The 15,322-nt window shown below is 40.7% G+C and overlaps 2 protein-coding genes and 1 long non-coding RNA gene across 4 annotated transcripts; 2 read left to right on the top strand and 1 right to left on the bottom strand.

The window, feature by feature from the left end:
* The first annotated feature begins 182 nt into the window (after nucleotides 1–182).
* LOC147226287 (uncharacterized) lies at nucleotides 183–853 on the top strand. The gene is made up of 3 exons (XR_015107197.1): nucleotides 183–269; nucleotides 346–420; nucleotides 786–853. It is a non-coding gene; the product is annotated as an uncharacterized LOC147226287 (long non-coding RNA).
* jkamp (jnk1/mapk8 associated membrane protein) lies at nucleotides 538–5,330 on the bottom strand. Its single transcript, XM_086160475.1, has 7 exons — nucleotides 5,239–5,330; nucleotides 4,054–4,133; nucleotides 3,482–3,636; nucleotides 2,772–2,978; nucleotides 2,254–2,435; nucleotides 2,054–2,130; nucleotides 538–1,809 (listed from the first exon to the last, which is right to left on the bottom strand). Exons 1-7 carry the CDS (start codon nucleotides 5,240–5,242, stop codon nucleotides 1,591–1,593), a joined length of 924 nt encoding a protein of 307 aa, XP_086016601.1. The 5' UTR covers nucleotides 5,243–5,330; the 3' UTR covers nucleotides 538–1,590.
* Nucleotides 4,550–14,856, top strand: gpr135 (G protein-coupled receptor 135). 2 transcript variants are annotated; one of them, XM_086160473.1, is made up of 4 exons: nucleotides 4,550–4,571; nucleotides 5,745–5,818; nucleotides 7,191–8,733; nucleotides 9,790–14,856. In XM_086160473.1, the coding sequence occupies exons 3-4, from the start codon at nucleotides 8,618–8,620 to the stop codon at nucleotides 11,129–11,131; spliced, it is 1,458 nt and encodes a 485-aa protein (XP_086016599.1). In that variant the 5' UTR covers nucleotides 4,550–4,571; nucleotides 5,745–5,818; nucleotides 7,191–8,617; the 3' UTR covers nucleotides 11,132–14,856. The 2 variants fall into 2 exon arrangements, with proteins under 2 accessions (XP_086016599.1, XP_086016600.1); XM_086160474.1 differs by lacking the exons at nucleotides 4,550–4,571; nucleotides 5,745–5,818 and having other exon boundaries at nucleotides 7,112–8,733.
* The last annotated feature ends 466 nt before the right edge of the window (nucleotides 14,857–15,322 follow it).

Here is a 15,322-nt window from a genome sequence, read left to right as displayed (position 1 = left end):
AAATGTAAATGTGTAATGTTTCAGTAACAAAACAGTTGTGAAATGCTTTTATCTAAATATTAACCCATAAAAACTTTCTAAATATTGTATACAGAAATGGCTGCATCTCAAAACATATAGGGAGTTCAATGAAAAATCCTCAATTTCCATGTAAAATTTGAAATTCAAACTGTGTGATTTCAGAGGACAATCAACTTTGTCATTTGATACAGCTGTCCGTGCAAGAGCAAATGCAAAGTTCCATTAGTAATCACATCCTTTTGATAGAGGTAAGAGTCTTGCAAAGATGTTGGAATAAAAGTTTCCCAATAGTGGAAATTCCAATGGTTGTTATGAACTTTGCAGGACTGCAGCATCTGAGATCAGAGAACAGATCGCTGGAGGCTTAAAGATGCCTGAGACTTTCATATGACAAGCAGGGTAAGTCTGAGTTCATACTGAAAAACTGGACTGAACAGGTCTAGAAGCAGATATATAGAACATGATCCAGTAGATTGGCATATACACACACACACACCAATGATCAATAAGGTAACTTTTGGTGCAAAAATATTTACAAGCATTTCATACATACAGTATTTACATTTATATACATGATTCCTTCACATCAAACCAGTTGCGAACAATTTACAATTTTGAAAGAGAAATCTAATCTGGTATAGAGTGAAATAAAGATCTTTACATTTATATTTCAAGTACATCCATACAGTATCCTGAACTGATTGGTTGTTTATCAGAGAATTGCTATCAGTAATGTGATCAGTATTATGTCCCCTTTTTCACAGCTGCATCCTTGTTGGTTTGAGCCAGTACTTAATTAAATTTTTGGAGCAACTACATTCAGTTGAGGATTTGGATAAATGTTCAGCCATAATGACATAAATGGCATAAATTCAGTTGCAACTGTTTAGTTTAAGGTTACACACAAGAAGAAATAACACCTTTAGCTGAATTCAGGCCACTTATAAAAAAAGACCAAAACAGAATGGGAAACATTACATACCATCTGGTTTATATTTGTCTCCGAAAAGGAAAATAAAGTCTCCAAATAGTCAAAAATACAAATAAAAATGTCACTTTGACCTGCAGAGTGAATGAAGACTAAATGAACTAGACTCCACACAATATTTACAGCATATATTTAGAATTACTACTTCAGACAAGACATGGACGGATTGCCCAGTATGTCATGTCAGACATGACCAATTCCGTCATAAAAGAAATGTATAAGATTCACAAAATCTTCCTTTCATGCAGGAGAAAGGCAGCTGAAAGACTGCTCACCTAAAATGTTCAACACAGAGAGAGCAAATCGCAGCCCACTTTTCTCAGCTTGGATCCTGAAATACAGCTCATAAAAAAAAATCTCAGTGTGTGACATTGCATGGATCCCCTGTAGTTCAGGAATGAAAACACAGCAATGTTAAGTATGATCTCCGTCACTATTTGAAGCCATGCTGCCATCACTTTAGGGTTGTTAACTTATTTGATTACTTCGGCTCCGAGACCTAATTTGACCAGTCAAACGTCTCAGAGCAGCAAACAGGTGACAGTTGCAAGCAGGGTGAATTGATCTGTGATGAAGCCAGTTCAGTGTCCGCTGCCGCCCTCAGACAGGATCCGGCTGGGCTCTGTAAATTTAGCTGTGGCGATGTAAAAGAGGGCTGGGCCGGGGACCAAGGCCAGCAGCGGCAGGTCCTGCTCCAGCTTGTCCAGTCGGGAAATGGAGATGATGCCATAAGCGTGGAGTAGCCAATGGCTGAAAAGGACCACCAGACGCTTCTTCTTCGCCACCAGGCTCTTAAAAGACTGTTGCAGAGCGGAAGACACAAAGGGGATGTCAGGTTGGTGTTAACCCAACAATATGAATCCAGAAGTTGATGTCTGACACATTTCATGTACATTTGAGGTGCAGTCTCACAGAGTGTTCTCATCAAGTATGAGTCAGCATTATGGATTATCATTGCAGACTATTTTTTGCAAATAACACAAAAAAGTAAAAAGTGTTACATTCGAGCTTAGAAGTGTAGAAAAATACTTTAAGGGTTGATACCTGAATCTCAGAGGCAGACATGTAAACGGCCAAAGTGACCAGGGACAGGACCAGTATGATGTAAGGAAATGCATAATCTGAAAAACAGACAAATAATATGAGTTCTTAATGACCAGCAAACAATAACTTGCGTAAATTCTCAATACTAAGAAACATATTTTAATGTGTCTTTGTTGGGAGAAAAGGTATAGAGCACTCACAGAGCAGTCCTCCTCCCACAGCCTGCAACACAGTAAGGATGGGAAAGAAGTACAGGGCAGCATAGATGCTCCTGAAGCGGTCAGATTTACCGAGACCACATGCGATCTTCTTCACTAATAGGGGGCGCAGCAGCATCATCAGCACCAAGCAGAATGCATAATAGATCAAAACGATGGTATAGCTGAGGAAAGATACCATAAAAGACCAATATTTTAGTTCTAACATAAAGCTAGAGTGGCATGAAGCCCTTTTTGAGACTAATGCAATGGTTCTGAATAGTTATGAATGGAGTGAACTCGAATTGAAATGCTTGCTTTTTGTTTGCTGCCAGGTTTGTAGATATTTCAAACCAAGCAAGTAGGCACTTACAGTAATGTCAAAAAAAAAAGGTCAACATAAGTAAGTCAGTCAGAAGGCTTCATTTCTTTAATGCACACAAGAGGAAAATGACATTTTGGCAAGTGCCTGGAAGTAGCACACGGTAAATCAAGGTTCCTGATGAAAGATCAGTACTCACAGAGGGTAAACAGCCTCCTGAGTGCAGTGTAAAGTGTTGATGTAGTCTGGACTGGGGTTGTAGAGCATGGTGTACCAGTCGGACAGCATCTGGACCCGGCAGGAGCGGATACTGAGCGTTCCTACTGGCTCCGTGACCAGTAGGGTGACCACAGCAGACACACTGCACTCCAGCATGGCTGTGATGTGTTGGAGCAGAGCGCTAGAGCTAGACAAATATCACAAAAACCAAAAAAATGATAAACAGAAAAAACCTGGGCTCTACTTCCTCCAGTTCACTGTTGGATCTGTCCCAATTTCTTTACTCTCTGTGACAAAACACCAGGTGTGTTTCAGTTTGAGGGCTACCACAATGTTTTTTTCTGTACTACATTCAGTTTGAGAGCTTCCACAATGTTTTTTTCTCTACTATCAAAGTGCATTAACGGAAATGGTACTATACCTTGGGCAGGAATAAGGCAAAACAAACTTCATCTACCATTTTTGTGTAGTCACACAAAACTATAAGACAACACTTCAAGTAACTTGAAAGATGGCTGGATGAGCCAAGTTGTTAATTACCCATTAAAAGCAGGATTAGTGTTTGCTCCACTGGACATTCATTCAGTCATTGATGGACTTAGTGTCATATATCCCAATACTGTGGCAACCGGCAGCTGTTTCTTTTGAAACCTGCTAAACGGGTTATTTAAATTTAAGGCTCATACACACCTCTTCTTTCCAGAATACCACTCGATGAAAAACCAATGGAGTACCAGAGGTAACATGGCCATGAAGCCGAGATAGAGCCAGTCGTAGAGCTCTGGTGACTCAGTGCAGCGCTCACACACCTTCTGTGGGTTGGCTCTCTCACCTCGAGGGCAAACCTGACAGCATCGTGAACAATGATTATTTAAAAGACACTTAAGTCTAAAAACTCCTTGCACAGCAGAGTCTATTTCTTGACCCAATGGATCCCCTGCGCATGGGTGACAATTTCACCACCAAAAACTTAGATTTTCTTTCTCTGCTTCAAAGAGGAATGGCTACAAAATATGATGTTGACCGGCTATTATTTCTGAAAGAGTGAAATACTCATTTCATTATATTACATCACAGTCATTTAGCAGACAGTTTTATCCAAAGTGACTTACAAGAAGTGCAATTCAGTCACCAAAGATCCAAAGTACCAGTAGTCAGAAGTCAGAAGTGACCACTCAATCAAATAGCCATCTCAGAACCATATACATACATACATTAATTTCATCCTTATTTACATTCACATTGTGACATGCAATACTCACACCACAATCTCCCTCCACTGAACCGTTGACCATGGTCCTGCCACAGTACAGGCCTGGACACGTGGAGCTCATTGCTACGGCTGGAAAGGATATGTAGACATCTTACAATTTGGAAACAATTGATAAAACATGTATATTGCAACAATAATTGCATCGTGGAAAAAGAAACTCTTACAGGGCGTCTAGTATGAACTAGGAGAGGAAACTACAAGTGTGCTTTTCTAGGAGGGGTGTTATAAAGTCATGCAATTGATCTAAAACTCTCCTAAGAGTATGCTTATTATTGTTTTCATCCTCGGCTGTTTTACCACCTAAAACTAACGCTACTTCTTCAACCACTTCCCCTGGAGTTTCTGGAAATACCAACCCCCAATCATTTGAGTGTAACGAACGGTGTGTAGAAATGCAGGAAGAAATTGCAGGTGTCATCTTCTATTTTCAGTTCCACCACACACGCACATGCATTCTAGAGAAAGATCCATGCATCAACCAAATAATCGGAGTCTGGGAAAATAAAGGTTGGTTTCCTGAGCACAAACTCAACCGAGTTCCAGGGTAATTTCTCATCTGACATGTTCTGTGGAGATTTTCGTTTATTTTTGGCGTGCGTTGCCAAGTCCTAAAACAGCCCGACCCCCAACAACTGTCATGGGTTGAACCCGAGGCTGCCATAGCAGCTGGAAATGCCTACGCGTTCGTTGATGGCGCATGCCCGCAAAAGAAAACCGGCCTAACCTCTGTCTATGGTGAAAATGATTTGTTTTAGTAATATATCATGTTCTCCCAAAACAGCTTCGAACTCCCTCGGTATCGAGTGTCACCTTGCAAAATCTTACCCTGTCAAATGAGAGCAATATTCTTGTTAGCCTACCCATTTCAGATTCTTTAGCCTGTGCAAAAGCCTAGTGTTACCTTATATAAGATTGCAAAAAAACAAAACAAAACTGAGCGATCCTTCGACGGCCGTGTAATTTCGCTGTCACCGATGCCGTTTAAATAAAACTACGTTGCCTTGTAAACTGATTTATACGCGTTTTAAAAGCTAGCACATTGATATTAGCTAACTGATTTCACAGCTAACGTTAGCAAATAAACCTCAACATTTTAGTAATAAACCACCATTGGCAACCTTAACGGTTTGAGCGTTTCATATGTTTGTGTTCCATGACGAAGAAAATCACTTACTCATTCTGACAAAAAATGAATTCAGGACACTATTTTGCCTCAGTTGAATAGTATCTTCATTTGGTACCCAAACAGGAAGCGACAAAACGCACGCGCAGAGATGTTTTAAGATGAGAGACTGTATGCTTAGCACGTTCCCCATTAACGCAAGCGAAACGGCTAGCATGCAAACTAGCTAACTAGCTTTAGCCAAAGCATCAACGATAGTAAGTGGCAAGATATCGTGTCACATTTTATGTTAAAAAAGAAATATGTTATTATGTTAGCCTAACGTTTTCGTTCTCCGATACCCCATGGACAGCCACCCCATTTTGCAATAAGTGGAATTACATGTCAAACGTTTTGAGCTAAGATTCAAGCATTTGTGTGTGAACTCGGACTTTGACGACAAAGCTAGGAGACAGTATGGGACAGTTGACAGTAGGTTCTGTCTCGACCAATGGATCAAATCATTTGTTTCGATCGTTTCGAAAATTGTCACATGATGATCAAATCAAATAATTCAGGACGATGAAAATCCAAGCCAAGCGGAGCAGCGTTCCTTCTCCAATTACCATCCCACGACTCGTCTCTATGAAAGGTAATCTTCCCACTCGAGCATCTCTGAGCACACGCCTCAACTGACGAGACGTACTATTGTTGTTTATTGCTATATTCAATATTGCAATAAACATACAATATAGTTTTGTGTTTATTGGTATAGTGTATACACACACACACACACACACACACACACACATAAAGTATATAGAATACAATATAGTATATTGTATTCAAACAATTATGTCATTTTGTGTAAAGTGGTACAGAATTTAAATCACGATGGTAAAATTTACATTTTGGGAAATAAAATAATCCAGACTAGACCAAAAGGGTTATTTTTTTCCCACATTTTAAGAATAAGAATAAGAACAAGAACAACTTTATTTATCCCGAGGAAATTGTGGTGCTAGAGTTTCAAGTAAAACATAACAATAATAAATAATAGTAGGAAATTGTATAAACAGTAAAAAAAAAGGGGGGGGCGGAGTAAGAAATACAAATAAAACTATAAAGTGTCAAAGTCAAGGCTATAAAGTGTTTTATGGTCTTAAGTACAAAGATTTTGAGATTCCTTGCGGCTGAAGGAAGAGGGTTTCGAGTTATACTTCTCTTGATTTGGAAAAAAAAATATTTATTGATTAAAGAAAGACAAACATTAATTTTCAAGAATAACTTGCAAGGCCTATTTATTGTCTTACCTTTGCGCATGCAGGCACCAATATTCTCCTTTTTGTTATTGTTCTCCCTCTCCTTCTTCATGTAAAGGATTTTGTATTGTTACGTTCCTATGGGACATTTCCCTGCCTCAATTAATTGGCCAGCATATACAGGACTGTCTCAGAAAACTTGAATATTGTGATAAAGTATTTATCTTCTGTAATGCAAATAAGAAAACAAAAATAACTTTTTCATGACATTCTAATATTTTGAGATAAGATTTTTGAGTTTTCTTAAGATGTAAGCCATAATCAGCAATATCAAAATAATAAAAGGCTTTCAATAGTTCAGTTGATTTTTAATGAATGCATGACATTTTTGTTTTTGTAACTGCATTACAGAAGATAAAGAACTTTATCACAATATTCTAATTTTCTGAGACAGTCCTGTAGACCATTTTCACATTTTTTCATGGTTGTTGTTTTTATCTTAATGCAGACATTCTTAATACTATCAACATTTAAATAATCTGACACCATGTCTCAAAAAAAAGAAGGCATCCTTTTTTCACACACACAACATACGGTAAAAACATAAACATACGGAAACATACGGTAAGGACAACTACTTCACTTGTGCATGTACGTAATTTAATTAAAAAAAACGTTAAATAATTAAGAATCAATAAAACAAACAACACTGACGGACTGATTTTATTCAACACAATGCCCTTCTGTGTCTGTGTTTCACAGGAACATGACCGTGTCGCTTCAAGTAAATGTCGGGGTTACCACGTTTCCATGGCAACCCCGTCAAACGTCACTGATGCGCGTCTCTAAAAACGAGGCGTGGTCTCGGCACGTGAAGCACGTCGACGGAGAATGAGAAAGTAGGTCAAGCTGCCTGTTTGTTTTTGACGTCAGACATAACCGATGACGGCAAAGTCGACCGAATCCTCTCTCTCTCAGAATCTCTAGTGTCATGCGTGTTACTATCGTGTTTTTAACGACGCGGGGTCGTGGACGCGTGGCGAGTGACGTGTTGCGGTGGCGGCGGCGGCTTCTCTACTGGAAACATCCGGAGGCAGAGGCGTGCAGGGTTCCGGTAGGGGTCGGGGGTCGGTGGGCGGCGAACGGAGGGATGTTTTGTTTTCGCGCGGGCTGTCGGTGGGGGTCTGCAAACGCAGCTGGATGAGTTTGGCGAGAAGGGAAACACACACACACACACACATACACACACACTGCTGCAGCCGATGCGAACGGAGGGGATGTGGATTTAGTCACACAACCGTGGAGTACAGACGCGATGCACGGTTCACGTCCACCTCCGGGGGGGTAAGCTGTAAAACCGAGGAGGAAATCCGAGCTTTTGCTTTTCCTTACATTCTCCACAGGCCTTTTGTAGCTGTCGATCAGAGCTTTAGGCTTTTGCTCACAAGACAGCCGGCATCCTCATAGGAGACGAGCCATTTCTCCCCGCGTTGTCTTTTTCCCCATGACATGATCATAACCATTTATTTATATGAGCTGCATTAATACATTCGCTTCTTTGCCAACGCGCTTAAACATACAGGATAAAAGCTGCAAACAGCGAGAGCAAATTTGATCAACAAACTGACTCAAATGTGAACAACAGGTGGTTTCACCTGGGAAGAATGTTTTTATTATCAGCAATATAAGGCCTCCTCTGCATTTCGACATATTCGACACATGCATTTTTGATGAGGGCAGGGCGGTTCGACCCTGGCTTCAATGAATGACCTCTTAATCCAGAGAGCTGGCCTTCAGGAGTAGAAGGTCACAGGGGAGATGAGTGCAACATCCACAGCCAGGGGCTCTCGCAGCGCTGGGAGTGTCCCGCGTAATCTCTCACAAGGCTGCCGTGTTCATCAGTGGTGCCAAACATCCGTCAATGTGCAGTCGATCACTTCCGCCGCCTGGGATTTTGCACGATGATAGTTATCTGGAAGCAGCCCGACGAGCCAGCGACGGCAGATCTTCATGGATTTGATTTCCCGTCTCCTTCCTTCCTCCTCTGATGGATTTCGAGATCATGAAGTCTGAAAACTACAAATGGACAAAGAGGACCTCAGTTTCGGATTCCGGGACGCCAGCGCAGTCTGATCTGACTGCATGTCTGTGACACAAGTGGTGCGCCGTGTTGTTTTGGTTCTTCATCAATGGATTCTCCCGCTAGCACCGCCCTGCGGGGTAGCGGCGGCGGCAACTGCACGGCTGATACATCTGGTCTGAGCCTCCCCGGCCATCTGAGCACCGCCTCACCTGTCACTCCCAGGTAATTTCCATATTTGTTATTGTTATCATGTCAGCAACGACAAACAAGGGAGCACCCCAAATTCCCTATGTAAACTCAGCCCCACCCTCAAAAAGCTATTTTCTGGCCCTCACTATCATTAGTTGAATTAATATGCCTTGAAATAGCACCTTCTCGTTTGGACAGGGTGACAATTTGGCTGTTCAAAATTTGCACGACACCCTCCAAGATCGCTATAATAGATTATGAATGTGATTTTGTCAGGTGTGATTTGTGACTGAGTTGTGGGATCCAAAATCAAAGGGCTAGGATTACCATTAGATTGCTTTTCTAAAGTAGTTTACTTCCTGGTGATGCTTGACAATGACAAACTTAACCCTAAAGTAATAACAAGAAGATACACAGGATATATTCATAATTATTGACCATCTGAAATGTTATCTATTCATGGTTATTGTCTTAGAAATAAGGTGAGGTTTTCTCTTAAAATGTTTAATTCAATTTTAAAGTTACAAAGCACTCTTTTAGTCTTCTCTCAAGGTGAAGACCATCCAGACCAAAGTCATCTTAGGGTTTGTTTCCATGTCACTATGCGCATGATGGGTTGCATCGCACTTTCCATAGCTAGGAATTAGACCGATATGGAAGGGCTTCTGAAGAGACTTCGTAGCCCCTCTCATTTAGTTGCTTTTACAGTCAAGCTCATCGACCGATACCTCCCTTGAGTAAAATCCTGAAGCTTTCAAACGGTGAGGTCATTTCTCACCCCGACGGGTACACGGCGGTACGTCAAGGGGTAAAAATGGCGACATCCGACTTGGAAGGTTTTTCTTTCATTATCTTTGCTTGCACACGGTAAGGTGAGGTACCGGTGCGAATCCCTGTTGAGGGTGGAGAAACATCCCGAACTGGTTGCCAGCCGATTTTGTTTTAATCAAAGAATCAAAAGAATATGACAACATATAAGCATTGATTAGGCTTAGTATTGATAGATCAGTAACATCCACGTTTTTTTATGCTGTATGGATCCTTTTTGCTGTCTGAAATGAATCTTCAAATCATGTCTCCTTTTTGTAGGGTTGTTTCTTTATTGACCAGCCTTGTGGCCACCACCTCTGAGCCAACAATGGTTCCCACTGGGAATCTGTCTTCATTTATAGACCCAGGAGGGGGTGAACACCGTCAGGCATCCACGCCATCGGTGCTCAGTGCTGCCGAAAGCAACTCTGTCCTTCAGGGCATCCTGGTGGCGGCTCAGGCCCTCGTCCTCCTCTCTATCTTCCTCCTCTCCAGCCTCGGTAATTCGGCGGTCGTCATTGTCATCATCAAACACCGGCAGCTTCGGACAGTCACCAACGCCTTTATTATGTCGCTGTCTCTGTCCGACTTCCTCACAGCCGTCCTCTGCCTGCCGTTCTCCTTCATCATGCTCTTCAGTAAGGACGGCATCTGGATGTTCGGGGATGGTTTCTGTGTGGCTAATGGGTTTTTCAACACTTGCTTCGGCATCATCTCCACCTTGACTATGACTTTGATTTCCTTTGACAGGTACTACGCCATAGTCAGACAGCCTCAGGCCAAAATCGGGCGTCAGAAAGCCACCCAGCTGTTGATAGCTGTGTGGTTAACTGCAGTCATTTTCTCCCTGCCATGGTACCTGTTTGTCCCGACACCGACTGAAATCCACAAGCGAGGATTTTACCACTGCATGTATGTGTTTCACTCTGGAACGTCGCGCATGGGGACGGCGTACAGCATCTGCCTTATCGTCGTTTGTTATTTACTTCCCTTTTCTCTCATGTGTTTCTGTCATTATAATATCTGCAAGACTGTACGGCTGTCGGAAATACGAGTCAGGCCGGTGACCACGTACGCGTACTTGTTGCGATTCTATAGTGAAATGCGCACAGCCACCACTGTCCTTATCATGATTGTTTTTATTATATTCTGTTGGGGGCCATATTGTTTAATGGGGTTGATCACGGCAATGGGAGACTTCACTTTAAACCCTGCCATGGACACAGTGGCCATCTGGCTAGCGTGGGCAAACGGGGCCATCAACCCTCTAATCTATGCCTTGAGGAATCCCAATATATCCATGTTACTCGGGAGGAGTCGAGAAGAGGGTTATCGGACCAGAAATTTCGCAGCGTATATGTCCAGCCAAACCCAGAACCGTGAGATCCGACTGAACCAAGCCGAGAGGATCAGGGATCGCTATGTGAGTCGGGTGGGCGTGAACAACAACAGCAGACTATCAACTTCAAGTCCAGGAAAAGTAGGGGGAGGGGGAGAGGTAGCAATGTGGGCCTGTAAAAACCCCGCTGTTTTCTTCTGCAGGGATGCCCAACCTGACACTGCAACCCTCCCCAACACTGTCAACGCTCCAAAAATGAAGACGGCTGATACAAGCCTGTGATGCTGTGGCAGGGGTCGTTACCATGACTATAATCGTCAGTATTTCTATCCAATCATGTCTTAATGAATACCAACTGGGGGCAATATAAATCTTACATAGTCAGTAGCCTCTATTAAGTCTCATTAGTGCCCCAATAATGCAGAAAAATTAAAACATCAATTGTTACAGCTGTGCTTGATGTTGCCAGGATTGTCACTAGAGGGCAGAAGAGAATCAAGAGACAGCTATGGACATGACACTCGCTGGATAGAGCATGATTATACTTAGACTAAAGAATGAGATAAAACCAGAGGCAATCTGTTATAGATGTCTATTGTCCACAAGACAGATAAGCACATGTGGATGGATTAATATTTTCCCAGTGAGGAGTTGGCAACAAATGTGCATGTTCTGTTTTAGCTGTAGGTTATGCGTGTGGCAGGGCTGCCACATGGTGACCCTGCTGGTACCGTTCCCATATCCTTTGTATCTGTAAGCTCACCATGTCTGGTGTATATGATCCTTTTAAGAAAGTTTTACAGCGGTCACATTGGAAGTGATTATCCACAGGTTATCGTCAAAGTAATACTTTAATGTGTAACTGTAAAAAGAAGAGTTACGGTCAATGCCAAAATGTTGCGTTATGGTCCGAAAATCTGGAATTGTCTTTCGTCTCATCTTTCTTTTTTGAAATGCTGTTCCTTGTGCTGGTTGTGATATACTGGTATGGTTTTTTTTTAGCGTTTATATAGGTGTGTGTGCCTGTGCGTGTCTTAGGATTCTCTTCAAGACTCTCCTGGTGCTGCATTAATGTGCAAATATGGGAAGAATGTGTTAAGGGTGCCATATAGTAACATTCACATCAATCAATCAGTTAAAATTAGATTTGACTTCTATTTTTGCCCAGATCATGAAACATCAGTAAACTACCAATAACTCAAAAATCAGAATGAAGCTGTGACAAAAAGTACAATGACCTCCAGAACTACACCTGTAATCTGAGGAGCTGGAGGATTTGTTTAAACACCCATAATTTGTGCTTCGCTTTAAAGGGTCTAGTCCGATATAATTTCTTCTGTAAAGGCGGCATGTGAATGTGCATCTTCCCATGTTCTCAAAATAAATTGTGCATGTTATTTTTACACTGTCTTCGCCAGAGAAAAACAGCATTAAAACCATCTACAATTTTGTAACGAGTAACTTCTTGTACTCAAGTTAATAATGACAAAACATTCCTAGAGAAAAGGGGTTCTTAGGTTTGGACCCCCCCAAATGTTAATACTATGATCATACAAAAAGGGCAAATTTTGAAATGGAAAAATCAAAAAACGTGTTTTTTTTTTGACCTCTTTACATTAATGAATTGATTTGTGAGATTAATTGATATTTAATATTGACAAACTTCATATTATCTGTCATTCCATTCAAGTGTGAGGTGTGTTAATGATTTAGATCCAGGGGCATTTTGCGTTATAAGGCAAAAATTCATGTTTGATCCCCAAATGAGGTGTCAGGCGGGATATAATTCAGGATATTTCATCAGTCCCTGATAGATGAATAAGCAAAAAGTGTCAATTTCAATGTATAAACTCCAGTGAAAAAGAGAAGCTCAGGTCAAATAAATTCTAGGAAAATAAAAACAGTATGAGTTAACACTTTTATGAATATAAAAACTAGCGTTGCATAATGTCAGCTAATACAATGTAACCGTCAGTGCTACTGGTGCTAGTAAGAGATCTTTTGTGCCTGCCCCTGTCAACCCTTTTTAACCCAACCCGGTTGAGACAGAAGGCCTCCCAACATTTCTATTGGGCAAAAGGCAGTGTTTCCTTGCCACTGTCACCAAGTGTTTGCTCACGGAATAATGTTGGGTTTCTAAAAATCCTCTTTTTAAAGAGTGTGGTCCAGACCTGCTCTGCATGTTAAGTGTCATCAGACAACTGTGTTGTGTTTCTACACCATATAAATGGAATCTGACTTGACTTGACTTGACTTGACTTGATTTGACATTAACGAAAGACGAGCTAATTGCAAAAGGAGGCATGACTATTAGGCACAGATGCAACACAAAAGGGGGAGGGATGTAATCACAAATGTGGGAACCTTGACAAGAGATGATCTGATAATTCAACTTCATAAACTGCTGTTTTATTTGCAAATGTAAGTAATCTGTTTATAATTTAGTGTGCATCAATTCATGGTAGCTGATAGCTTTTTAAAGGAACATGTGCACTGAGTCAGCTTCATCACATCATCTTTGTAAAAGAAAGCAATGCAGGCTCAGGTGCAGAGAAAGACATTGATATTTTGTTTTAGAGAAGAACAATCTCAACTAGCACGTTGCAGATGGTAAATGTCCAGAAGGGGGCAGATAGGGTCCTTTGTATTTTTGTTCTGTTTTTTTCATCTATTAACGCATTATTTAACGTATTGTGTTTTCAATTTGGGACGTATTTTGGTGAATATATGCTATATTTATGCATAGGGCCTCAAGAACTGCAGTGACTACTTTGATTGAAGAACCACTGGGCATGATGCTTGTCCACATCCAACCATTAAAAACCTCAAACCCTAGGACAAGGGTCGGCAACCTTTACCGCTCAAAGAGCCCTTTTGGATATGTTTCCCCACAGTAAAGAAAACATAGAGAGCCATACAACCCTTTTGAAATTTAAAATGAATAGACCCAGCTTATAATGTTTTGCATGCAAAAAAAAAATTTTGAACTCAGAAAAAAAGACATTGGGTTGAAGGTTACTTTTAAGCAGAATACTCATTGTATATTTGAGCCTCTTTTTTTTGTATTAATGAAAAAAATTATCCACCTGCAGCAAATCAAAAATGCTGTCCTTTCTTTGTGCTGTCATCCTTTTACTGGCATGTGCAGTTGCCCATTAAGAGTGACAAAAATATTTAAAAAAATATATTCAGATGTTATAAGATTGCCATTTTAAATTCCATTAAATTCCATTTTAAAAATGAACAAACTAAAATAAAATCAATTTTAATTAAATACTCTTTATTTATTTTCAAAAGCCACAGGGAGCCGCGGGTTGCCGACCCCTGCACTAGGATATCTGAGAGAAGACATTTTATAGCAAAAACCTGTTCCCCTCTTTGCGCAATACATTTTTACATTTGATCCTGCTACCTGGACATGATCATTCTAAGTTTGGTCTTTAAGATGTTGAATTTTTGTCCACTAGGGACACTATAATTGAGGAAAATACATTTTGGTTTGAAGCGGGACCATGAGAGAGCAGAACCTCATAGTATTATGCCTGTGCTTTAAGGCTTGTAAGGTTTTTACCTCTTCTCTTTTTAGGTGCATTACAAAAGAAGAGAAGAGAATCACTTACATTCGAGTCATCTAAGACTTGACCAGTTGTAAAACTTAAAAAGAATGTAAATATGCAACATTCCTTGGAAAAAAATACTCGAATAATGACAGTCAAAACAGGAAACGCTGCATATTTCTACACTTATCTACTCTGCTGTTTTTTGTACACAGTGGAGGCTCTTCGCTAAATTTGACACCACTCCACATCCCACCGGGTGGTACCCCAAGGCCCAGATTCTATGCCTCCCCCTTTTCTTTTCATTATCATTATCGCTGTCCTCTGCATTTTACCCATCATAAGTGAACTATGAACAGCGGGGAGCCGCGAAGCAACAGCAGGGGTTCAGTGCCTTGCTCGGCAACATCCTGCAATTGTATCTCTATGTTGCCACCTGTGAACCAATGCCTATCTGTCCATGAATATTCACATGCATGAATGAGAAATAAACAGCAAAACATCTATTTTTGTGACAGAAAATTCAGCTGGTTAAAATTGGTCACTCGAGAGCACACACACTTTACGATATACTTTGTCAAAAATTATAATTTTGAAAAAGTATCCGCGGATTTCGTCTTTAGCTTTCTTTGGACTTGAATTGATGGCGGTGGTAGCAAATATCCAGTTCTCGTTTCTATTAAATGGGTAATGAGCTAAATGGGTCATTTCGACCCAGTCAGCCCAAAATGTAAGTGTGCAAATAAAAGAAGCACACCATGGTACAGAACAGCAAGATGCTTTAATTAGATCTTTAATAATTGCATTTTTTCTGTCTTTTCAAATTAAACATTAAAATAAAGTAGATCATAATAATAATAATACTGGTATGATGAAAACATCATCCACAAAGGAACTTTGATTAACATTGTTGATG

This window comes from Fistularia commersonii, chromosome 15, assembly GCF_037954325.1.
Source record: "Fistularia commersonii isolate RoL2024-O1a breed Wild chromosome 15, RoL_Fcom_v1.0, whole genome shotgun sequence".
NCBI lineage: Eukaryota > Metazoa > Chordata > Actinopteri > Syngnathiformes > Fistulariidae > Fistularia > Fistularia commersonii.
The sequence above is the reverse complement of the archived record's forward strand: the minus strand, read 5'-3'. Positions and strand labels throughout refer to the sequence as shown.